The sequence below is a fragment of the Fistularia commersonii genome, chromosome 8 (genome assembly GCF_037954325.1).
Source record: "Fistularia commersonii isolate RoL2024-O1a breed Wild chromosome 8, RoL_Fcom_v1.0, whole genome shotgun sequence".
In the NCBI taxonomy this organism is placed as follows: domain Eukaryota; kingdom Metazoa; phylum Chordata; class Actinopteri; order Syngnathiformes; family Fistulariidae; genus Fistularia; species Fistularia commersonii.
In genome coordinates this window covers 13386696-13413235 of record NC_141291.1, presented here as the reverse complement: position 1 = coordinate 13413235, position 26540 = coordinate 13386696, and the positions used below count along the sequence as shown (strand labels likewise).

Genomic DNA, 26540 nt, shown 5'->3' with positions numbered 1-26540 from the left:
TTTCCATTACTATTAAAAGTACAGAGGGTCAATTTTTTTTCTGCGTCTGCAGTGTTACAAAAACATAAAAAGTTTCCACTTGGAAACCATGAATCGGGCCTTTGTGATACAGGATGCTCGGAAAGAATCTCTTATGTGTCAGGGTAGCAACATTTCCGCTAACTTTCTGCCCCTTTGGTTGTGGGGTGGACTGCATTTACCTGTTCTTGTCCCATGGAGGGCAAGCCGGGTGAGGGCCCCGAGGCCATAGATGTGACACTCATCTGTCCAGCCATCTGGCCCATGCTGCTCATGCTGCTCGTTGCCAAGTTGGTGGCCATAGAGACATTGTTGAGGTTCATACCATTGCCGTTGTACATGTTGTTGTTACTCTGCTGGGTGAACTGGGGCGATGTTTGCTGCTGTGAAAACATACTGTTGAGGGGAAGGAAGAAAAAAAAAACAACAGAGAACATTTAATTGCGGAAGGAAAAAGAGAAGGCACAGAACCTAGAAAGGGTCACCGAGAAACACACTAAACCTAGAATATTACTTTTGTTTTGGCTGTGAGATCATGTCAAACAAAGCCTAATCGAAAACTGCAATTAATATTTTGACAGTGGCTGGCAACCACGTTCCCTCATGTCTTCTCTCCTCAACACAAAGCAATTAAGGAGCAGAATTTTTACTGCAGTCCTTTGCTCTGTTTTGTGAGGTTCATTCAAAATACAGATGAAATTGTTTTGATGCTTTCCAGAAGACACATAATCCTTTGGGCTTCCAGGTGCTGGCCCAAAACATCAGCAAGCCACATGTGGTTTAAATGATCCAAATGAGGGCATTAATTACTCCACGGCTCTTATACACGATGATGTGTGTCCAACAGACTGAATCCGAGCAGATCGCTTTCATCATGTGCCAATGCATTTTTGAAGACATAACCACTAGACAAGGCAGGTAACAAAAAGTTTAAAAAACAATTTCCCTTATAACCTGTACTTAATATAACACTACCTTTGGAGTCACTATAATATGCAGCTCTGTCACCTGTTTCCTCCTATGTTGCCCTGCGGCCAGCCGTTCATGTCAGGCGAGCCCTGGAAAGCAGCATTCCCTTGGCCCTGCTGCATCATTGGTGACTGGTTGTGGGTCATGCGAGGAGAGAGCAAGGGGCTCTGTGGGGTGCCAGGTCCTACAAAGCCTCCGTCTGCCTGTTGGTTCATACCTGAGGTGGACGGATCAGTACAAGTCAGTAGGGGCGACCCCTCTCACCTGTGCTGAGACCACAGCCTGTTCAATTAAAAACTGCAATGCATTTCTTTCAAGTGATTCAGAGTCATGCAGCAAACAATAGACAATGGCAGAGAATGAACAAAATGGCAAGAATGAGGACAATTATGACTGACCACTGCCTGCAAAATTCAGCATTCAGGACTTATAGGCAAATCACAACATGCACGAAAGCAGCAAATGGGCAAGGAAGTAGGAAGTAAAGGAAGAAGGAAATGGCTGAAGAGGGTAGGGAAAATAAAAGGAAGGACTAAGCAGGGAACTGATTGGCCAGGATCAGATTAAGCCATGGATAATTGTAATGTCATTACAGCATGAGTATCATCGAATATTATCTTATTATCCCCAGATTAGACACCACCCTCAGACTGACAGCCATGATTATTGCTCTGCCTGTGACATCTTAGGGGCCAATGATTGGTGAGGTCTTCATGCCCTCTGGTGGAGAAAGAGTATACTGTCAGGAAACGGTTGTGCCAGAACACTCTGTGTCTGTATGTTCACAAGAAGATAGTTGTCTCTCATTGCATATTATCTTTGGAGACTTCAGTGAGGATGATTGCAACCACCTTAACGCAGGTAATGAAGTCATCAGCACATATATTACAAAATGGATGATTATAAAGCATGTGATGCTATGTGTATCAACACTACGATGGTGTGTACGTACACACAGAAAGAAAGACAGACACACAAACACACAAGTTACAGGGTGAAGTGTGCGGCAGGCTGGGGAGTGGAAGCAGTACCTGAGTTGGGAAACTGAAAGGCACTGTGCTGCATTTGGGGGCTGAGTACTGCCCCATACTGTCCGCCCATCATGTTTGTGTTTCCCATCATCATCTGCGAGGAGGAGGAAGAGGTGGAGGAAGAGGAGGAAGTGCCATGCAGGTGGAGCGGGGGGTTGGAGGGAAGAGATGGCAGGCTAGGGGAGAGAGGTGAGGAGAAGGGGCTGGTAGGGGGAGGTGGCGAGGCCAGGCCTGTACTGGTACCGTAGCTGGGTGGATAGGGGAACTGCTGGGGATTGGCCTGGGGGATCCGTGGATTACTCATGCCTCCAGCGACCATGTTGGGGGGCAGGTTGAGGCCCTGGGCTCTCATGGCCATGTTCCTCTGATGCTGGACCTGTCGAGCCTGCTGAACCTGCTGCTGCTGCTGCTGCTGCTTCTGCCTCAGGTGATTACTCAGCATCTCGCGCTGATGCTGCGCCAACATCTGAGCATTGATAGTCCCCTGGGGGCGGGGGACGCAGTGCAAAGAGCGAGACGTTTAATTTACCAATGTATGTACAGTACAAGCTGGCTGATTCAATGTGCCGCAGGGGCAGTGACCTACCTGGTTTGGAGCATTAGCTCTAAGAGGTAGGTTCACATTCGACACACTACTCATCTGGGTCATCATGGGCTGTCGGTTCTGAGAAGACAAGAAATAGTGTAAGGGTGAAAAAAAAAAAAAAAAAAATCACCCGGCTAAGTTGGAATCTATTCTGTCCTAAAGGCGTTACTAGTTCGAGTGTTCAACTGAAATAAAAGCTTTAATCTGGATTGCCTTTTACCTCATGAAACAAGAGGAATGCACACAAGAATTAAAGTGTTATCGTTACAAATAGTTGTAGCCAGCACATCCCCGACAGTTTTGGTCATCTAGCCCTTTTAGAACCTCACTAAGTTAACACCCCCAGATCTATGAAACAGTTCAAATAGATGAAAAATGTGTGATAATGAAGCAGCTATTACAGTGGTCTGGGGAAAGAAGCCATATTCTCAACTTTGAAATGACTCTCCGGTCCTAAATCATTCCTAACATTACGCATCGTTTCATCTGTTCCTCAGCACTGACACACACATTCAGGCTGAGCGCGGTTGCCTTTCAGTCATCCAAGATTTATCCAGTTGGACATGTTTGCAGACGCTAACTGCAATGACCGCCAAGACTAGCATGCCTGACAGGCACTGGCTGACTGCTGTCTGGACAAGTCCTAAGTCAGCAGTTGCACATCTGGTTAACTTATTAGAATGGTAGTGACATACGGAGCAGCTTATTAATAGCTGGCTATCCCATAAAAGTAAAAAACACATTTCAGTAAAAATGTTTTAAGATGCTGCACACATCAAACTTAATCATGCATGGTATTTATAAGCATGCTACTGAATATTAACGTAATTTCCGGGCTATAAACCTCTACTTTTTTTCACACCCTTTGAAAAATGCAGCTTAAACAATGATGTGGCTAATCTATAGATTTTGGGGGGCTAACGAGCTTCATGCCGCCAAAACATTTAGCCTCGTCACATCGGACCAATGAAATTACAGTGAAATTCTGAGGCTGTTTAATTCCGACGCTGAAGACGACGGCGTTAATAGTTTAAGTGCGCAGGAGGAAGACGAAGAGAGCGATCAGCTGTAGTAGGACAAAGTGGGGATAGAAAATGGATGGATGGATGGACTTTTCCCTGTGTTATTTGTTATTAATCTTTTTCATCAGCGACGTTACAGGCACAGCTCAGAAAAATGCAAAAATGTATAAATATCTAATGTCGTTCTCAACGTGGACACCTGTGGTTTATGGTGCGGCCTATATATGTACACATTTATTTATTGATTGATTGATTGATTGATTTTTAGCCAGTGCAGCTTATATTTAACTGTTCTCAATAATCTGAAAAATTACGGTATATGTTCTATAATTAATTTTATCATGAGGTTAAAAAAACAGTGAGGCAGGAGTCATGCTTATTTCTTGACTGAACACATCTGGTGAATGTCAACCTCCAGGACTTAGACAACCGCTGATCAAAAAGTGTGAATGCGAGAGAAAGAGTGAATGGACTCCAAGGACAGCAGTAAAATATGTTTACCTGCTGTGACTGTAGCCGGTGCTGCAGCTGTAGCCGTAATGTATTGGGCTGGTTGGGAACAACCCCAGTGGGCCTCAGTCCAGGTCGTGCCTGCATCCTCATCATAGAGTAACCGGGACGAGGGACCATCTGGCCAGACATGGGGTGGAAGCCTGGCTCTTGTATCCCTGCACCAGCGTAGCCCCTTTGGGTCATGTGAGATGGCGGGGGAGCAAATTGCTGGGCGTACATTGGAGGTTTCTGCTCCAGCATCATGGTAGGGTCCTGTGGAAACTGATCTTGCTCCAATGTCTGGCTCTGAGGACAATAAGAAATGTTCAAAGACCGGTCTTTAGAGAATTGATGACACAGAAAAGTTTTTTAAGACATCAGTGGATGTGATGATGAACTGCTGGAAATATTGATCCCACCTGTTCTATCAGTGCAGGAATCCCGAGGGCTCGATCGATCTCCTCCAAGCCATCGAAATCTTTTAACGCAGTATATAGTTGGGACATTAGGGCCCCCTCATCCACTACGCTCCCATCGCCCGCACTGAGGCCCGTATTACACAGCAAGTCATCCTGAGGTGCTGAGTGCAGAGGCCTGGCAAGAAGGGACACCAATGGAAAATGAAGCAGTTAACGTACAAAGCTTACAAAGGGGTTCTTGATTTATTTCCTCTCGGCGATGACTTAAAAAAAGATAAAAAAAAAAAAGTTCAACAAATCAAATCTAAAAGGCAATACTCTGAATGTTATTTTATTAAGACTAGGAAAGAATCTGTGTGACATGAAAGTAGACATCTTATGTTCACACAAAACTGATTAGCTTTCTTTCTACAACAAAATTATGGTCCTGTTGTCTAAACATTGGTGCAGGTAGTGAATGAGTAGCAGAGAACACACTAGCTCTCTTCTTAAACACCTCAGCGGGGCATGTTTGAAAGTCATGTTTGTGTTAACCCAGACAGTCGCTGACTAATTTGAAATGAAATATGCTCCTGACACAAAGTGGCAGGTCACCTGTTCTGGTTGACAAAAGCCGTCTGGTCAATGGGTATCATACTATCCGGCCAAGGTGCAGTCTGGTTGGGTGGAGCTTGCTGCTGGGAGAAATGGCCGACCATACCAATGTCCATGTCCGGTTGGGCTAAAATGGGAGATAGTTGACAGAATGATGATGTGTTATATCATATTGCAAAGAGTTTAGTTGGAAAAAGACCAGGTTAGTGCTCGGGCATGAAAATGGTAAATGCACTTGTTGTGCACTGTATTGCTTCTCGCCACAAGATGGCACCCTTTTTAATGGCATGAAGCCGTAATACTATTAGATTAAAGATTCAAAGAGTTCATTGTCATACATACAGTCTGGCAATGTGTTTCCCCTGTACAATGAAATTCTTACTTTGTTGTCCACAGTGCATTCAGATTATTATATGGCCGAGTTGAGATTCAACAGCTGATTGCACCACGAGTATTAGATTTGGAAGCATGGCCATTCTGTAATTGAGCTTCGTTCATGATGTAAGCTTTTTCCATCAGCACACAACTGTTTTATCATCTCTTAAAAAGGATACGAGCTAACATTTAAGGGGCTTCTTAATGTTGGGAGACTGAAATCACATGCATGTAAACATGCGTTTGTCAGCCATTCGAAAGTCAAACTCATTGTCTTCCTTCAAAAATAACCTCAAGACCCACCTCTTCCAAACCGCCTACAACACCTACAGCTCTTCCCATTAACAATGTTTATGTTCTATGTTTTTCTGTCGTCAACTTGTAAAGCGTCTTTGTGTACCGTGAAAAGCGCTATACAAATCGTATGTATTATTATTATTATTATTATTGTCACCAAGTTTTCAGAAATTTAAAACACTGAACAACCCAAGTTTCCAGGGCACATCAGGCTCTCACCATTGGCCAACATTGAGGACTGCAGCATCTGCCGAGGCCCTGGCTGACTGTTGGGCCTCATTGGAGCACTGTTGGGACCCATCCTGGCCTGGATGGTGCTTTGCTGCCCAGGGCCAGATGCTCCCAGAGGTGGTGCCGAAGCTGAACCTACCCAGCCCTCCTGCTGCTGCATGCCCGGCCTTGGAGCACCTGGACCCATGAGTCCTTGAGGAAATAGAAATTAACAGTGAGAAACACGCTGAGACAGATTTTGGCAGATATACTCTGTAGCTGTGGGCAAAAGTGCATGTAAATGAGAAGAATCCAAATTCCATGCAGGGAGACGTCTGAGGAATGCTATTACGTGAATGTAACTGCGTACATTCTGCCTGTGTCAGTGGCATCTATTTCCTGTCACAGGAAGTAAACCACTGTGCCATGGTAAGACACATTACAAAATGAGACACACACACACAAAGAGGGAAAGAGATAATTATAGCTGTCAGTAAGCAAACAATCATGCAAAAAGTTGTAAAATATGCCTCACAACCTTAGAAAGAAGACAAAAGCACCACTATACATGATAATGTATCCGATTTGCTTTCAAAGAGTTATGTCTTGTAAAGCAATTTCCATGATCCCTGAATCAGTTTTGTATATATTGTTTCAGATAACAAAGGGTAGCAAAGGGAAGCCTGACATTGAATTATTCCTGTTTGGGCTCCGCCTCATTCCTCTTTTCAAACTACATCAGATTATACATCATTGTTTAGCTGAGCTGTTTGACATACAGTAGATTCATGTCTTAGTCTCTGAATAGCAAATAGCATAGAGAGCATCGCATACATTCACCAAAACACCATGAGCTGTTACCGCGAATAAATGTCTGGACACTAACCTGTGCTGACCATGCTAGCCTGGTTAGCCAACATACCATGGGTTCCCACCATGCCTTGCGGCTGCTGCTGCTGCATAAGTGTATATGGGCTGGTGGCCCTTAAAGGGTACTGTAACGAGGGCTGTTGTGGTGACACGTTCATGTCCAGAGACACACTTCTCACAGGAAGACCCCTGCCTGGCTGGCCTGGTCGCGCACCTGTAAAATCTGACGATTAAAAGAAACTGATTTTAGACAAGCTTGTAACAATAAAGAGTCAATAAAGTGAACTGATATGATTAACAAGGTTCATATCCAGAGTGAATGATGGTATAGGGGACTAGACTTGAGTAGTTTAGAGGTTATTATCATTCCAATCACATTATTTGTCTTTTTAGGTCATCCTCTGTGTTGTGTGCATGTGAATTTTCACACTATGTGTGGCCCTGCAAGCTTGCATGGTATTTATTACACGCCATGAGGTGACAAGTAAATCCTGAACCCGTGTGCTCAGTGAGAACTAATACTAAGGCTTAGAGGCAGCTGTGGCACCAAGTCGTTGTTTTTCATGTCCCGAGTTTTACACTGCAGTCGCTATTTCACAAAGAAGAAGAAGATTCAAGATCATAACTACACTAAATTTACAAACGATGATTACTATATTTACAGCTGAATTGTGAACAATTCATCATTATAAAGCATCAAATCACATCTCTCATTACCCCAACACCATTATTATCAATAAAGTCCCTCCAGACAAACAATTTTCGTAATTTGAATTATTTAGTTTCTTCCGCTTACACTGAGGGTCAAGAGTGGGGTACTCACTTGTTGGACCAATGCTTGCCCCAATATTCCGGTGTTGTTGCTGGGCTACTATGGTCGGACTGGTCTCTGACATCTGCAGTATGTCATTGATGATATTCTGTTTGTCCATGGGACTGGGCAACGACACGGGCCGTGGTTCACAGAAGAGCTGCGGCTGAGCATTCTGCAAGTCATTTAGGATGTCATCTAGCTCTGATGACTGGAGAGGACAGGGACAAACGAAAAAATGTAAAAACAGAAAAAAAAGAAGCTTCCAATTCGACACCATTTGCACCTTTGTCTGCAAACACTCAAGCCTAATTTTTTGCAGATGCAGGCATTAACTGGAGTGAAAAAACACTTGTCAGATATAATAATGTCAGACCACTTCCTATCCTTGTACACCACACTTCACTTTGACTCAGGTCACCAAATAATTATTCAGATGAAATTAAATACACTCTCACAAACATGCCATATTTGTTTAGTAAGTGATGTTGTTTTCTGATGAGTAACGTGGGAGGCCAGATGAGGTGGGAGGTGCCTGGCTGGTGCCAAAGTTTGCACGGCTCTCTGCAAACAGAGCTACTGCGTCTGTCCAATACAGCAAAGGGCTGCAATCATATACAGCTGGGCTTGGGACTGTGAACGTTTCTTGTTTGTGTTTCACACAACTATCTTAAACTCAGATGATCCACTGGGATCTGGTTTCACTTACTGAACTGTACAATTGTTAGGTAAATGGAAATCATATGTCTAAGAACTTGTGTGTGTGTGGGTGTGAATGTTTTAGGGCAGTGGCATAGACTTCTTTATGATTATAACCATGACATACAATAGAGGACAAAAGTCTTCTCCTCCCACTACAACGCCACTAAAAATGACAGTTTCCACAAAGAACACAAGTTGATGAAATCCCTGTCCTCAAATGGCAACCGTAAAACAAATAGCGGCATAAGTCACCGTAAAGTTTTATAATACTAAATGAGAAACAATGATTGGTAAACATCAACTTAATGATGGTCATCATAGTGTTTTAGTCTGTCAAAGTGCTGTGGGAATACAAGGTAAATAAGCTGTAATAACTGATACCAACCACCAGAGTACAGTATGCAAAGAATCACTGACTAATCCGGATCTGTGCTACACTGTAAAGCAAGAATACAGCACTGCTGATGCTTTGGTGATGATATATGTGAACAAAAAGGGTTAGGGTTAGGGCTACAAATGCTACCAAAGACTAACAATTGCCAAAAATGACATGCCATGTAATTTGGTAGTATTTTGTTGAGTTTGTTTTCTTCACTGAGCTTAATGATCCTCGTTTGAAACATTATGTAGACCGAGTTGCACTCAGATCACCTCACAATACTGATTAAACCATACGCATACAGCATATACCGGAGCACTAAAGAGAAGAGCAGAGAGAAGCAAGGGGGGTGGTGGTGGGAGAGAAAGGCCCTAATGAGGTCAGGAATGATGTAATGCTCCTGTACACACTGTTTGCTCTCTTCCTCCTCCTCTCCATTTCGCTCTCCTCCCACTTTCTATTCTCTTGACCCCTCCAGTTGCTTTTACCCTTAATGGGTCCTACTTCTATCAATCCCTGTTACTCTCGTCTTTCAGTGCCTGTCAGAGCCTGTAATGCAATCCATGTTTTTCTAGTTTTGTGTATCTGAGGCAATCGTTACGCATTTGTGCAAAACTGCAAGGGTTTTTTCTATGACTACTACAGAGGTCATGTACAATTTTCAGATCATAATCGAACATCTTAATGTTCAATCCCTACTCAGAGAGCATGAAATGATAAAAGCATTACAATAAAAATACTTTAAGAAGCAGAAATGTATTTTTTACAAATAACAATAGATCATTTTAGCCCTGTCTGAAAAAGTAAAGAGATGCTCATGGCTGCATGAGGAATAGTAAGGGCTGATTCAAGTTAGCAATCTAAACATAGAGCCTTTAATAGGCAGTTTTTAAAAACATATTTGAATTTGAACAAATACATAATACATGCATAGGACTTTTTAAATAGGTTTATGACTGCAAATCCGGTCCTTCGAGTTTTGTGTGTGTGTGTCTGCATGTGAGAGTGTATACGTATATGTATATATACACAGTAAGGATATGAAGGTAGCTGATGTGGGAGAGGAGGATACAGAGAATAGGGTTAGATGAAGAAGGTTGATTGGCTGTGACGACCCCTGAAGGGAAAAACCGAAAGAAGAAGAAAATATATATACACAGTATATATTTGCTCAAAATAATAAAGGGAACACTTGAACAACACAATGTAACTCCAAGTCAATCACACTTCTGTGAAATCAAACTGTCTACCGGTACTTAGGAGGCAACACTGATTCATTTTGACTTTAAATGACATTACAGTAGAGTTGGCTCAGCCTGTAGTGTTTTTCCACTTTAATTTTGACTGTGACTCCAAGTGACTCCAAATCCAGATCTCCATGAGTTAATAAATTTGATTTCAATTGATATATATGTACACACACACGCACGCGCACGCACAAGCACCATCTTCTCCTTTCTGCTTTTCCCTTCAGGGGTTGCCTAGGCGAATAACCCTTCTCCATCCAACCCTATTCTCTGCATCCTCGCTCACACCAACTAGCTTCATATCCTACATAAGAATGTGTGTCTGTATATATATATGTATACATATATATATACAGACACACAGACACACACACACACACACACATATACATGCGTATACATATGTATACATATTTTATATGCATATTTATGTATATATAAACATACATATACATATATACATACATCCTAGAATCAGCTCCAATGACAAAAAGACAGGAGGCAGAGCTAGAGGCCGCAGAGATGAAAATGCTAAGGTTCTCTTTAGGAGTGACCAGGATGGATAGGATCAGGATTGAGTCTATCAGAGGGATGGCTCATGTTAGAGGTTTTGGAAAAAAGGTCAGAGAAGCCAGACTGAGATGGTTCGGTCATGTTCAGAGGAGGGAGAGTAAATATACTGGTAGATGGATGCTGGAATTGGAGCTGCCAGGCAGAGGTCTTGAGGAAGACCAAGGAGAAGATTTATGTACGTAGTGAGAGAAGATATGAAGGTAGTTGGTGTGAGAGAGGAGGATACAGAGAATAGGGTTATATGGAGAAGGTTGAGTCGCTGTGACGACCCCTGAAGGGAAAATCCAAAAGGAGAAGAAGATACATACATACACATATAAACACACACACACACACACACACACACACACACACACACACACACACACACACACACACACACACACACACACACACACACACACACACACACACACACACACATTAAAACTGACATAGATGCTACTATGTCAATGTGGAATTTAGAGCAGGAAGCCCATTATGTCTGTTTGACCTACCCTCATGCCACTTGGTCAGAAAGGGAACTGAGAAAAGGGTGGATAAAGCAGAAGTGTCACCATCAAGTCGAAATGGTCTTTTAGCCTTAAAATGTGTTTCTTCTAAAAGTGCTTAAATTGCAAATTTTGGTGTCACAATGATGGCAGTGACATTAATTGCAATAGCAAATAACAGCAGTATTCAGGGGATGAACTTTAATGTTGGGAGTGTTTCACGTTAGTTGCATTTATTATTTTCTTGCCTCACCAGTATTTGAGTCTCACAAATGTACTTGTCCTTTAGACTCACACAATAACTTATATCGTTCTAAATTAAATAAAGGTGAATGCGATTTTGTGAAATAATATGGGTTATGCTACAGGAGAGAGCATCAAACATGAGCTAAATCAGTAACATACATCTTGCAAGAGCCCTAGCAAAGAGTAACTTAACATGAAGCTGCAACAGTGCAGACACAGACCCACATGCAAAACACAGATACTACTTCCTCCCATAGGCCCTTGGGAATAGTCTACTGCATCATACTTATAGTTCCCTCAGCCATCAGCAAAGCAGTGACTACAGAGCTCTGCTCTGATTTCTCATCCAGCCCTGCTGCAGCCATCAATAATTCAGCCCTCAAACAATCATGAGAAGGGAGGCAGAGCCAGAGGGAGACAGCAAATTAACAGAGGGTGAGGTTAGCAAAGAGAGGGATGAGTTGCCATGTGTGAAAGATGACTGTACAAGTTAAAAAGTCTGAGCAGACATTGAGGGGTAAGGATCAGAGACGCTCTCGCGAACATAGTCACTCTGGAGATGTCAGAGCTGAGTCGAAGTCTTGCAAACAGGTTGTGAAAGGTACCAATTTGTTAAACTGGGACAAGCATCACCGTCATCATTACCTGAAGCTGCAGGTCTATCAATCTATGTGCCATTTTTAGCATTTCCTGAAGGGTGGACAACGATAAGATGTAACTCTTACATAAATACTGTGTGTTCACAACACAGAAAATAAAATCCCCCACTTCAAGAAACACATATTGAATCTGTTTCTTTTTCTATTCCACTCCATTGTTTTTCATATGTTGCTTGCTCTACAAACACACCACTCCCTCTCTCTTCTATCTCCATGGTAGCAGAGAGGACATGCAGGAGCATATGGCTCATCATTTTTACTCTGCCTGCCGCGGCCGGGCTCTCCTGGGGGTATCTACACTTCTCTCATCTCTTCTCCTTTGTTCAATTCAGCAGCACTTCTTATCAACCATCCAATCACATTTTCCTCCATTTTCACATAGGTTTAAGTATTGTGCATATGGTACATAGATAGCTAGCAGATTTTGTTACATACCATTGTTCCTCAGTATGCATGGAAACGACATAAATCTGCTACAAAGAAGGTAGGAGGATACAAATGACCAAGATGCCTGGAACTGACTGAGTTGAGGGAAATAACATTGGGTCACCACTGTATAATTTTATGATACATATCAGAGCACTGCATTTGGCCATCATTTTACTGTTCTCCTGTAGGGAAAAATACTTTTGTTTAAGATAGTGGCAATGCAATTTTACTCCAAAGAGATTTTGACTTTCACCAGTAATATTTCCTTTTCACTATCCTTATTTCTTTCAGTGCCATCAATGACCTGAGCTCAGTTCCAGTTCTATGGATTCTGGCCAAATGCAACCAGGATCAAATGGCTACAGAGCCACAGGGGCTCCTTCCAAATGTCAGAGTTGTTTGAAGCTAGTGAACAGCTTCCCCTAGTATGTACTGCCAAAAGTGCAGACAGTTAAAGAACCACATGCATTAAAGTTATAACCCTTAAAATTCTGCTCTTATTTTAAATACTAACACTGATAGTAACTGGTGGTGCTTGTGAGTATGCTTTGGTACTACCATTTATAACATTTTAAAAACAAATCATTGCTTCAATTGACAAAGAAATTTGTTTTGTTTTTTTGCATCATTCTAGAGGCCATGAATCTGCATGTCAAAAGGACAAAGTAAAGGGAACAGGTTATCTCATAGACTGCCAACTTCAACCTCAAAACTATATCACAAGAAAATAAACATGCATAGATGAAACCAGTCTTTTTTTGCAGACACATTTTGGATTTATGACCAAAGTCACCGCTAAGCTGACAGTAAAATCACACAGCATTTCCTGTCCCCACTTCAAAAGTCATGTCAAGTTTTACCAACTCAATGTATACATTGAGGAAATTAATTCTGAGGTCTCAACGGCTCCACCTACTGTATGACAGCTTGTAACATTCTTAATGGAAGGAATGGCAAAGACGAGGAGCAAAATAGTGCAGCAAATGGCAAGAAAGATGAGGAGATGAAGGTTACAAAAACAACTTGGGAACAGCTTCAGTTCTTTCATCATTTAAAGCCACAGAAAACTGCTTTCTTTCCCACAAGCAACATGTTCACACATTCAGTGTCTACAGTATACTGCTTATTGTTCACTCAGCAACGCGGTGGGACTGGAGCCAATCCTAGCTATTACTAGTAGAGAGGAAGGATCCACCCTGGTATGGTCAATCACAGGGCCACAGGTACCAACATTTACTCTCTCATTCACACCTACAGACAATTTAGAGTCTTTAGTGAACCTACTGGGTGTTTTTGGACTAGGGTGAAAACCTGAGAACCCATTGAAATCCCACACACACACACAGGGAGAATGAATAAACTCCACACAGAAATGCACCTGTCAGAATAAAACTGGGAACCTTCTTGTTGTGAGGCGATCATGTTAGCATTGCATTGCTGAGCGGCCCAGAGAAAACAAAAATATTTTGAAGTTTAATAGCTCAATCGAAGTGCTGCTGTCTTTCTGTAAGAACGTACCCGTTCAGCTCGGTCGTATCCTGCGTCTTGCTTCTCTGCTTTGATAAGCGAGTGCTTCCCCCCTTCGACCTTCACCTCCCCTGGCTCAAGCTTGGGGACCTTGTCCTTCGGCACAGAGTCATCCTTATCCAGTAGGTAGCGTAGAAGGGCGTTGTCTTTTTTCTTGGGGCTCAAGGGCTCTTGCTTTGGAGTGATTTCTGCCCCAGAAGCTGCGGCACCTTGCATTTGCTCCTGGCCAAGCTCTTTGCCTGTAGCCTCTGCAGTGAGCTTGGCTAGGTCCACAGGGGATGTACTGTTCTGGAGCAGTTGGTGGAGGATCTTGTGTTTTTCTTTCAAGGAAGTGGCGTGAGTATTTCCAACTGTATGACCTCCTCGGACTCCTGTCCCAGACTGGTCCTTGCCTTCACCTGTAGCATTAGGGGACAGAGGTGTCTCCAGGGGTTCTGGCTTGGTGGTCAGAAGTTGCAGCAGTTTGGTGTGGCCCTTGTTGTCATGAGGACGATTGTTAGTGTCATGGCTGTCAAGGGGTCCTTCCCTTTCCTCCTTCAGTTCAGCCTGGCTGCTTTCTGTTTGACCCTGGATGTGCCCCTGACCAATATCTGTGTGAGGGCCAAATGAATCTCCAGCACCACCAGTTACTCCAGCATTGCCTCCAAGCTTTGACATTAGATGAGTGTTTACTCCTGGCCCCTGTGTGACCCCAGCTGGAGAGCCGATCTTCCTGTCTGGAGACCCAAGTGTGTGTGCATGAGGGGGTCCATGCCCATGTCCGACACCATGGCACTCACTAAGGGCTTGCAGAGCTGACAGGGAACTGCTAGTGTAGCTGTTAGCATGGGTACTTGTCGTGTTACTACTACTACCTGCAACACCAGGACCACTCCCACACATCCCTACTGGGGTGGGGGAATGTAGGCCCCCTGCGACACGGGGGCTACCAGCTCCTCCAGGACTACCACGGTGCCTGGGAGACAGCATAGAGTTCTGCTGAGGAGGATGGGGTCCACCGGCTGGGCTGGGGCTTGCCCGAGAGGGGCTGTTCATTCTCCAGTTTTGGCCCTGCTGTGGTGGTTGCATGCCCCCGGTGTGGTTGTGAGGTGGAGGACAGCCAAAATGATAGCCCTGCATGTGACCCCCCATGGCTGCTGGCTCTCTGGGACCAGCAGAGCCTGGTGGGGAGAAAGGCGTGCTGTTGCTGCTGATGTTAGTGTCTTGGCCCTGAGGTCCTGAACCTGGCAAACTGCCTGGGGTTGGAGGAGTCATGGAGGGAGTGGAGGAATTCATTGGTTTAGGAGCCATTCCTGTGGCTTGACTGCTGGGACCCATGTCCTGACCCATTCCACATACTGTTTGCTCCCTAGAGGTACAAACACAGATGATATGGAAATGCATTACACGTAGAAGAGGTAAAGACAGGTTCTCTACCTTTGCCAAGAAACAGTATTTATTTCATGAGGGGATTTTACTATCATTTTTTATTTATTTTTTTTTAACTTTTGACATTATCAGTAAAAACCACGTGGCTTAAAAGTACATCTATGGCAAACATTGGTTCATACTGTACATCTCGTAGACACAATAGTGAAAATGTGTTATTACTAGCTGCAGTGCATCAGTGTTGACGTATGTAAGTTCATGCCAAGGTGTTTAAGTTAATGAGACACACCTCTGTAAAATGTGCAGAGACATATAGAGCTGTGGTTCATTGGTGGCAGCTGAGCGCACCAATTTGCTCTTGGTGTGGGCTGAAACGATGGTTCCATCGGAAAGGGAGAAGCGGTAGATTGGGCTAAATGCTTGGCCGTGGCGGAGCACTTGGGAAACAGAAAATAAAGTTACATGAAATGATAATGCCACACAACATCTTTAATTGTGCATTGTTCAATTCAAAATAGGTAACTCAAAATCTAATCAGAGAAGATGCTCTTCGCTTACCTTCCTGCTGATGCCTCTTGGCAAATGACATCTCTCCATCATTTTGCAAGTGGAACCGCTGGATGCAACGTCTCACTAGATCCTCCCAACCAGGCTTCATTGATGCCCGTAGCAGGCTTGTATCAAGGGATGTTATCTTACCTAGAGGGGGAGAAATAACTAAAATCAGACATGGCGGAAACCATTTCTAACTGAACTCATATCAGTTAAACTGGAAGAGTCTCACCAAAACCACTTGTAGAGCTCAAAATTACAGCCCTCCATATAGCTTATAAACACCCCCTATGACATGACATTGTGAGGAGAGGTTTTCTGTGGTCTATGATTATTGACTATGTGATAAATTTAAAGCCAGTAGTAATTAAGTTTTCAATAAATATGTCTGTGGAACACAACATCACATTTGCACACCAATTAATTGTAACAGGATTTATTTCATGGTCCAGGGTGTCCTATCTCAAATGATTAAGACTCCAACAAATGTAAGCATGCTACATTTGTATAAATCCCCCCACTCAGCTTTGTACAGTTGTCCCTCACTGAATGGAGGCAATGATGCATTTAAAAGGCTGACAAGCAGACTGCTGTGCGAGTGACAGCTGTTAGGACAGAGTAAAGACTTGTCAGTGGAATCATAAATGTCCTCTGCAAGCTCTCATGGACAATTTTTCTTTTTTTCACTTCAAATTTAATATTCAAACAGACTTTGAATATTAAGATACTTATAATGATGCTGTCCCTCAAGATGGCCACCCACACAATCACACACATAGACACGTGTGTGTGTGTGTGTGTGTGTGTGTGTGTGTGTGTGTGTGTGTGTGCGAGAGGGAGCATGAATGATACACACTTATAACAGTGTGGGTGGGCACCTATAATCAATAATAACAGTGATGAGCTATGTTGAATAATTTGTGTTAGGTGTACATCTGTGTTTGTGTGTTTGTCACACAAAGGAAATAAACACATCAAGGTCCTTGTGAAGGACAAGACATCTGTCTGCTTCTCTGTATCAGTGTTCAGACAGGTTCTTTACCTCCCAGACTGAAGACAAAGGCAGGTTCAAGGAATGCGCTGAATCCTTCGGGTCTTTATCAAGGGTATAATAATCATCAAATATCTGAGCTTGAGTGTGAAGTGATTTATGGACTGTTAACATGAGTTACGACTCTATGTAATTTTTGTACTGGAGGGAAAAGCTTTACGGTATTTTAAAAGTTGCAGGTGTGAAAATTATATGCCCATTGATAGAGGGAGTTGCAATGGTAATTAGAAATATGAGATAAATTTACATAGCGACACTTTTCTTTTTGAGAGAAAGATACATACATTTTATTCATATTGTCTACATAATATCCCCTTTAACTCTTTAACATAAGCAATATGTATACCTTGTAGGTCTTGACGTGTAGTGAAACTCTCATGCATTGGAAGCATGGGTCTTTCCTTCATGGGCACCCGGCGAGCCACACAGATGAGGCATGACTGAAAGTCTGGGTGATAAAAGAAAAGACAAGAGAGGAGAAAATGACCAGGCAGAAGATGTAACAAAGGAACAGAAAAGAAATGGAAGGGATAAGGGGGGGATGGGAGAGAGAAGAAGGGAGGAGAGGGGTATAAATGACATAGACAGAGGGAGGGAAAGAAAATGAAATGCATGTTATTCCCAGGCAGCATAATTAATACAGTTATTAATGAGCATAGGGATCAGGACTCCACTCCTTTCAAGAGGAGGAGCAGCTACTGCTGGCAAGGGAAATGATAAAGTGAGACCTTTGAAGGTGTGTGTGTGTATGCGTGTGTGTATGTGTGTGTGTGTGTGTAGAAGTGCATGAATGCGAATGTGCATGTATCCCTGGCTGGTCACCCCTTTATTGCCATTTTACGCTTACAACACCTCCACGAGCTCTACATTTTGAAGAGCTTTCACAGTGTTATCTCTAACATGCAGACACAGATGACAGCAACATGTCCATATTTAAAATGACCCCAAAAAATCTGAAGCCTTATTCTATTGTACAATAAAATTTCTCAAAATTACACACACGCATATATGCACACACGCACACCCCTCATTTGGACTTGTAAACACCCTCTTGGGTGGCCCAGCATTTGTATCTGTGAATCTCTCTCAGTTCTCACTCTCCTTCCTTCCTCTGTAACTATACCCACTGATCATTGACCCTCCCACCCCCCTTCAACGCAATACTCTGGCCCAAGTTCTAGTTGGTCTATTTGCCATAGCATTGCTTGCAAGTCACAGGGGAACAAAAGAAAGACAGGTTGACACAAAATACGATCTGAGGCATGTGGGTTTGGACTAATTATTAAAGTTCTTATAGAGATATGCTATGCCTAAGGGACCTCGTGGCAGCTTATCAAGTTCACTTTGAAATTAGGTTAAGGTATGCATAGGGGATCAAAATGACTCAATACTTCTCGAAGAGCTGACATAGCCCACGTGCAAGAGTTGAAAGGTCTGGTCTGCAGCCATAAAACTACTGCAGGTGTCCTTTTACATCTTCATGATTGAGAACAGAAATGAACACAGAGGAGACACACAATTTCAATAATTTCCCAGAGTGTGAGCAGATGTTTACTTTGTTGGCCGACACTAATGCACCTCCTCCTCTGCTCCAGTCTTCAGATACATATTCAAAATGTTGAATTAACATGCCTGACAGTATTTGGAAGTTATCAAAAGATTCCATCCTTGAGGCAATACTCACTTTTATGAAAGACATTGGTTTCCGGCAGCATACGGCAAACGTTTATGAGGAATATAAGTGAATTCTAGATAACTTTTAATCACAGAGGCCAAGCCTCAACTCTATGTGTCTCTTAACTTGTCAATGATGTCCGCTGAGGTGCAACTTCACAGCTCAGATCGATTGTATGTCCCTTTTTCTCTTACACAGCCAATGGAAAAGCACTGGATGTCATTGATACAGTTAAATTTAAATGTGAATGCATGACCGATCAAGCACTACAACAGACATCTTTCACACAGTCTTTGAGGACTCTGAAATGTTCAGCAGCGCTTTAATCTCTGCTGCAGTCAGTGAACTGTCACATGGGGTAGGTTTCATTTGTCAAACCTAAAGGTGGCATGAAAAAAACATTTGCATTTTGGCATTGTATGGATTTAAAAGATGGATTTAAAAAGGAAAAAAAAATGATTTTTTTAAACAAGTTTACAACCACCCTGTTCAAGTTTAAGTAAGACAGGGCCCTATTTTTGAATTGTGGTCTACACCAGGGGTGGGCAAACTTTTTAGCTAAGGGGCGGCAATAACTTGTAAAATTTGACAGACGGGCCGGGTCAGCACAAGATATGATACATATAAAAAAAACCAAAACGCATTTGTTAACAGTACATATCAGACTCGTCTGACATTTGCTTTGAAAATAAAACCAGCTTTGTTTTTAAGGTTCTGACGTTTGCTTGCATTTCATGCACAAACCAGTTTTTCCCTTTAGCTTCACGTCCAGCTCATTCATGTGTGTCCTTATGTCCACAGTAAAGGCTAAATCACAAGGCCAATCTGTGCCATTCAGCTCAGGAAAATTCTCAAGTGTTCTCAAGTAGCTCCAAAAATGAATAATCTCCTGTTTGAGCTCCCACATTCACTGACCCAATAATTCAATCATTCACATCAAGTATGAATTCTGTACCAATCTTTGGTGGGCCGGATTAAAAAGACCAACGGGCCATATGTGGCCCATGGGCCGTAGTTTGCCCACCCCTGGTCTACACCAACCTTTTTAGTGCTGCACACCAAAGTCATCCTGGGCAACCTTTTTGCAGAACAAGGATGTGTATGTGTTGTTATGAACCCGTTTAAGTAGGACTGTTGATATTTTCTTTTAAATGCAGCTCTTTTTGTGGTCACCCTTCAGGTGTCTAATTTTTTTCAAATAAACTCTCCAGTGACATTTGTTTGCAGGCAATTTTTAGCGAGGGTTAGGTTGCCAACTTACTCGTTGAAAAACCCTTTCATTGAGACAAATGCGTGAGAAAGTTGCTGGCGGAAGTCGCTAAATTTTCAAAATACCATGCCCATAAGACTAACAAAAATAAAATACATCTAATTTAAAATTAATACATTAAATTTTAAACAATCTTATTTCTTCTTTGCAGCCTGGTACCAGTCTGCAGCCCAGGGGTTGGGAACCTCTGGTCTCCATGATACATGATAACCAGGCCTGCCTGTATGGCTCTCAGTATTAAGTATTGTGATGACACTTTGCAATCAAGTGCAGCATGAAAAATAACACCATCTTATATCTCTTTGTTACATTTTTTCAGCCCACAACTCCTCATCGTTGGCAAGTCCATACCATCTCCTTCCTCCTTGATAGATTTGGGCTCCGATACGGCGAAGCACTGCATGGTCTCATATTTTTGCTGCTGGGGCTCATGCTCATGTGGTTCATCCTGGCTTTCGCTGTGGGGGTTGACCAGCATTCGGCAGTTAAAAGTGTGGCTGTTTCTCCGCGGGCCTTCACTTGACCATGGGACACCATTCACTGCAAGGGGAGCGACAAAGGGGGCATTACAAATGAAATACAAGATCACCGATGTATTTTACAAAAAATTCATCACAGCCAAACTGAAAAACAATATAGGAAAGAGACATTCTGCAATGAGCGAGCCAAGAGAGGATAACACACATCAAGTGAAAGACATAATGAGAGCAGGACAGTGCAAATGAAGGCAGAAAATGTGTAAAAGGCAAGGAGCAGTTGCTGGGTAGAGATCAGTAATGAACAGTTGGAACCCTGAGCCCTGTGCCATCTATCCACAGCCATGCATCACAGCCAGGCCTCCATATGTATGTCCTCTAAAACATGACTGCCAGTCTTTTTTCTTCTCTCCAACACTTAAACAGGCGAGGACAAATCTGCACACACACACACACGCACAAAAAGTCACATACCCACACAAAAAGAAAAAATCAGAGATGTACAGTCAGACACACAAGTCCTCTCACTCTAGCAAATTCCCATCACACTCCATCTGGTTTGTGATCTCATTCAGTGCATTGATAATCTCCCAGTATCTGGGACACAGCACACTGATGGTTTCCAGGGTACTTCGCTCCGTGCTGCTCTCCCGCCCAGATGGCTGGGCACTCAGACCTCAATCCGAAGCACCGGGAGAGAAGAGCAGAGCAAAGCAGAGCAGAGGAGAGGAGAGGAAAGGAAAGGGGTAAGGGACTTTGAAAAATCTCCTGATGGGGTGCACTGACATACATTACAAATACCTCCTGCAAAGAGGAGATGGAGAGGTTGGAGGTGGATTTCAAAGTAGAAATGCCAAAACCGTAGGAGTTAAAGAAAAAAAATGGTGTATTATTTGTAAGAGAGTAAATGGCCTGTTTTCAAGGGCTGTTTTCCAATGTTTGGAAAAGGTGATTTTCAAAATGGTATCAATTGGAAAATGGGAACATAGGGAGAGTATGTGTCAGGAAAAAAGTAACACATAAAGTGGAGGAAAGTCAAAGGAAGGCAGGCATCAGATTAGACTATAGGAAGAGACCATTGTTAATAACAAGGGAGGGAGAGAAGCTGAAAAAGGAAGTTAATTATGTGTCTGGCCTGAGCATCAGCAAAAGAGAAAGTGATGAATCAATTGGTATTTATGCATGAGGATGACCCTTTAAATGAGGTTTATGTCAGGGAAGGTGGCTCAGTTATGTCTTGCATATTGCATTTGCAAGGTTTCCACAAATTAAGCCCCAAGGACATTGACTTGGGGAAAATGAAGCTTTTTAATTTGACTCAGATCGAGACAGGCAACAGTGCTAAGTGACCAAGTCTTCATGTACTGTAAAAACCAAGAGACGAGGACAAGGTGTAAATTAGAGCCTGCTCGGTTTTGTGCAGGGGTGGGGGTGATGGAATATATAGCATATACATGCAGAGTCAGACAGCCAAAGAAAACAGAAAAAACAGGGAGTGTTGAAACCCATGTGACCTAGCAAGACAAAAAGCCAGAGAGCAAAGTAAATGCTGGTGGGTCAAATAAGCTTGAGGCTAACCGAGGGACTTGGGCAGTAGGTTCTTGATGAACTCAGCATGATCCCCGACATGAAGCACACTGTAGACACTGGTGTTCATCAACTCTTCTTGGTTGTAATGCAGGTACTGGGTCACATTCTCAGACACGAACACAATGTTGCCCTCCATATTCACCACAAAGAAGAAACCATCCAGGGCCTTAAAAGGAGAAAAAGAACAACAGATGAGAACAGATTTTTTTGTGTTTTTGTGTTGACAGTGGCCACTGTTAGCATAAATAAACAAATAAATAAATGATGAAATTACGCAGTGCATATCTAGTGCCTGAATGATATGCAAAATAGGGTATGGGTGCTGGGGTTAGTCTTGTGTCAGCAAAAAAAACCTAGTATTATGTGACTTCCATAATATAAGAATTCCCTGTCCCAATGCCGCTCCACAAATTTAGGCTGCTAACAAACAGCAACATTTAATGAAGCACTTCAGTTATTATTTCAAGCTGAGTCTTACAGAAACATTGCTGTTTCCAAAAGATTGTAATGTCAACACTTTTTTTTCTCTTGCAGAGAGATGCAGATCATTTAGATTCTTTACTGCATTTAAGCAATGCAGCAGTGATTAATTAGAAAAAAAAGCTGTTCAAAGAACTGTTTGGAAATTCACAAGTTTGCTCATTGTTCAGTATATTCTGTGTCGTGCCTTTTGTGACTACTCTGCTTGGAATGGGACTGCTGTATTTCAGCTGGCATGCACATACCATAATGAAACTTCAAGCAGAGTCTAACTGAATTGCATAATATGTAATAGTCCCATACACTGTTTTGAAAATGATGTGATTTGCAAACTATGTGCTGGATACAGCCTTTACTCCTGCAGATGCTTGCCATCAGTGTGGCTAGTACAAAGCTGTGTAAAAGCATGTGGCAGCAGAAAAAGAAGATGTGGAGGAGGAGGAGCACTTAATTGAAAGAATACAGCCCCAGGTCATCCATTACAGACAAGATGGTGGCAATTAGGCCATCAAATCACCCACAGCTCTGAGAGGAGAGGTCTGGTGGCTGAAAAAATGTGCAGTCAATATAAGAGACAGAAGACTTCTGCCAAGTTATTTGGTACTCATCTTTGTTGTTAGAGGAACTACCATATGACTTGATGGGTTTTTTTTACATTAACCGACATGTTCCTATGGATTTCACTATCATTTTATCATATCTGAGCTGTTTACGCTAATGATCATTTAAATTTGCTGCTAGCTTATAGGTTCAATCAATTGGAATGGAATATTCCCTGGCCTGCATTAACATGACATGAGCTGAAAATAGACTTAAGGAGATATCATCTATCACTACATGAAGCAGCCTCAGTTCCAAAATGCTACATGGCTGTGTAAGTCCATTCTGTTTGAAAAAGGCTACGTATTCAAAAAGTAGGTCGAAGAAAAACATACATAATTCTTTGAACAGATACCTTAATTCAAAAAGCTTGCAATTAAAATACACTAATTGATGAATAAATGCAGCATGAATAAATTGTTTTTCAATATTTCAACAAACCTTTTGTATTGATAGTTAACCTTATACAGATATAGACTGTTATAATAAAACAACTAGTGTGGAGTTGGAGTTGTTATATGAGGAAGGATGAATATTCTTCATGTATAGTTTCCCCCCAAATTTCCACGACGGGATTAATACAATATTTTCTTATTTTTTAACTGTCACATCAATAATAATAAGAATCATTACATAATTTTACATCTATACACTGTGTGTAATGTGAGCCTTCTATTAAAATGCAATAAAATAAATTTTGGCTCATGGAATATGATGATTTAATTCACAGACAGAGACTTGATCAGAATAATATGGACAGCCAATAAATTGTTGAGGTCAAAGACACTATGACACCTGATCAGTGACTTGCCTTAAGGATTAGTACAGAAGTTTTACAGGTTGCAAATAAAATGCTTGATTTGATTATAGCAAGGATAATACAAGAACAGCAGTAGGCATGTAAACGCACTGTAAACAAAAGGCAAATAAAGACATGTGAATGAAACAGGATTAGTGACTAGAATAGTATTAGTAACAAAGTGATCGCTGCCCACAGAAACGGTGGAGAAAATAGTGGAGAAGTAAAACCCCTGAACTATGAGACACACCAGCTCCTCTTTGTTTGTTTATTGATAACGGAGAGACTTAAGAGGGGTCTGATTTCTCATTAGATCAAGTTGGGCATGGTAAATTTACAGTGTGACAATATACTTTGTAGGCTGCGTCCCACAGTAGGTACTAACATTTGATTAGCCTTTAGGTACCAACTGAAATATAATATGCATCCAGTGCCACTCTAGATCCAGGACATTACATAAAGAACATCCTACAGCTAAAAGTAGCTCCTGGTTAGGCAAAGAGTTGCACCTAAGATGAAAGCTTTATCAGTCCTGACTTTAGAACTGTTTTGCGTTTTGACCAAAGATAAAATACAGGGGGGAGGAGAGTCTTTTTAGCACACATTGAGAACCCTCTGGGAATGAAGGCTGTATTCCTTGTATTCTTCTGTACCTGAAAAATATATTTTCTATGTGTATCACTGTCTGACTTTAAACTGCAGACATAGAGGTGAAGGATGGACTTCAGGAGAGAAAAGTATGATTGTATGGCTTTGAAACTGAAGTCGCAGCACCGAAATGTTTCACGTCTTTTGTTCTCTGACAAAAACTGTTTACCTGAATCCAAAGAAAAGCCTACTCAAAAGTCATTTCTACTCAGAACCTAAGGATTATGCTTCACATACTTAATACTTACAGGTTCTGTATTTCAATGATTTTTACTGTCAATAATATCCTTGTAGACAACTCTCCCAAGTGGTTCTTTAACTTAGAAGACAGAAATGTTCTGATGCATGTTCAGTGACACACTTGTCAGTAATACCTTGAAGATTAAGTTGCATTGTTTTCCAGTCTTTATTCAGTTTGCCAAAGTCAAAATTACGCAATTATAATTCAAGGAGGCTACCCTATTTTGTGAAGTGAAAGAAACACTTCCATTAGATAAAACAATGCAGCCGAATCACGCAAAAGCAAGAAAATGAAGCTGTCCACCAAGACTGCAAAGTATCTGTTAACAGTCATGTGACAGAGTGAGAGTTGATTCCAGAAGGTTAACACGTCAATCTGCGAGTCTACATGAGAGGGCAGAGGAGGGTCTGGGAGGAGGGTCGTGGGGCACGTGGGTGCATTTCCTGCCGGCAGCCATTCCTCTCAGTGCATCCTCTAATGAGTCCGGGCTGGCGGATGGGGACATTGCTAGAGCAGAGCGGGTGTGAATGGCTGATCGCTGTGTTTTGGGGCTGTTGACAGATGGGAAAGCATGCAAGCAGCACTGGGCTATATTTAGCCGCGAGCCAGTATGTCGATTCAGTGACGCTGGACCAGGAGAGCTATAAATATTCCATGACAGGACCAGATCTAGAGGCGAATGAAGAGAAGATGAGAGGGAGAGAGAAAACTGAATTGAACAAGTAAGAGAGAGAAAGGGAGGGAGGAAGTGAGTGCGAGGACAGGCTCAATGGAGTGATTCATTCGCCAGGCTGTTGCTTTCTTTGCCATTATACGTAAGCACTTCAGTGGCCCTCTGCAGGACAATGAGGCCATTGCTCTGCTTCGTGATTTACAGCCAATCCAGGGCAGATACAAGATGCTGGCAGCTTTTACTCCACACAGCTACACTCACACACATACTGGCTCTTTTGGGATTGATTCCTTTGGACAGCACTATTTAACATAAATATAAATCAATCATGATTTCAATAAGAGAAATCAGCATGCGCATCCTGTATGATGATCACTCTCAGAGAAGTGCTTCAGTTGTTCAGTATTAATCCTACCTCCAGCATCATTGGTCCCAAGGCATCTTTGTCAATCACACTTTGGCCAGTTGATGACACATCAGCCTTCTGCACCTCCTCCTCATTGGCTGCTGCTGCTTTCTCTGTTATCAGAAAAGTAAACGGCAAGTGTTAAATTACTCTGAACCTAAACACAACCCTATGGGTCACTGTTTCAACTCAGTGGAAAAATGCCAAAACCTGACCCACATAGTTCGCTGTGACAAGTTTTTTAACAAGATCCTTTCCAGTTCAATGAAAACACATTTTGTCCCTTTGTTACACATGTTGCCATGGCTCAAGCCTTAGCTCAGAGTAACAAACACAGTGACAGGTTGTTAATGTAGGATAGGCTGTATTGTTATGTGCAAAAAGAGGCAATTGTGGGAACACTGACAGTGTGTAAATTACAAAATGGAGTTGCCCGATCTGGATAGGTATCTTCAAAAGCAGACCTCAGAAAATCAAAGGGGTACTGAGAAGTGAATAAAGTAAAACAAAAATAATTCTGTGATCCCTGAAGAACTTCCAGCGTTCCAGCCAATTTGTTAAAATGAAACTACAATAATAACAACCTGTACTATATGGACCTAAAACACCTACTGAAGGCATAAACAAAATAAATAGCATGCTTGAGGCCTTTGAGTCCTTGTGTGGGTTGAGTCTCTTTTGAAAATGGTATATTATGTAGTGTTCCCAAACAAACAGTTTCAGTGTAAGTATGACCTATAAGAATTTTGGACACACTGAGGTGT

General features: G+C 42.2%; 1 protein-coding gene across 2 annotated transcripts in view; it reads right to left on the bottom strand.

Annotated features, from left to right (window-relative positions):
• The window catches only part of ncoa2 (nuclear receptor coactivator 2), a 66617-nt gene that overhangs the window by 978 nt on the left and 39099 nt on the right, over positions 1-26540 (bottom strand). Inside the window, exons 5-21 of one of the 2 annotated variants that reach the window (XM_086151262.1) lie at positions 25786-25889; positions 21918-22095; positions 20215-20403; positions 17265-17366; positions 15874-16014; positions 15605-15752; positions 13939-15295; positions 7707-7905; positions 6900-7106; positions 6023-6226; positions 5132-5258; positions 4538-4712; positions 4128-4424; positions 2605-2682; positions 2262-2502; positions 1027-1204; positions 201-414 (exon numbers count right to left, since the gene is read on the bottom strand). In XM_086151262.1, coding sequence (XP_086007388.1) covers positions 201-414; positions 1027-1204; positions 2262-2502; positions 2605-2682; positions 4128-4424; positions 4538-4712; positions 5132-5258; positions 6023-6226; positions 6900-7106; positions 7707-7905; positions 13939-15295; positions 15605-15752; positions 15874-16014; positions 17265-17366; positions 20215-20403; positions 21918-22095; positions 25786-25889 — 4139 coding nt within the window. Of the gene's footprint in view, positions 1-200; positions 415-1026; positions 1205-1550; positions 1708-2018; positions 2503-2604; positions 2683-4127; positions 4425-4537; positions 4713-5131; positions 5259-6022; positions 6227-6899; positions 7107-7706; positions 7906-13938; positions 15296-15604; positions 15753-15873; positions 16015-17264; positions 17367-20214; positions 20404-21917; positions 22096-25785; positions 25890-26540 lie in introns of those variants that run through there. The other variant, XM_086151263.1, reaches the window with a different exon arrangement.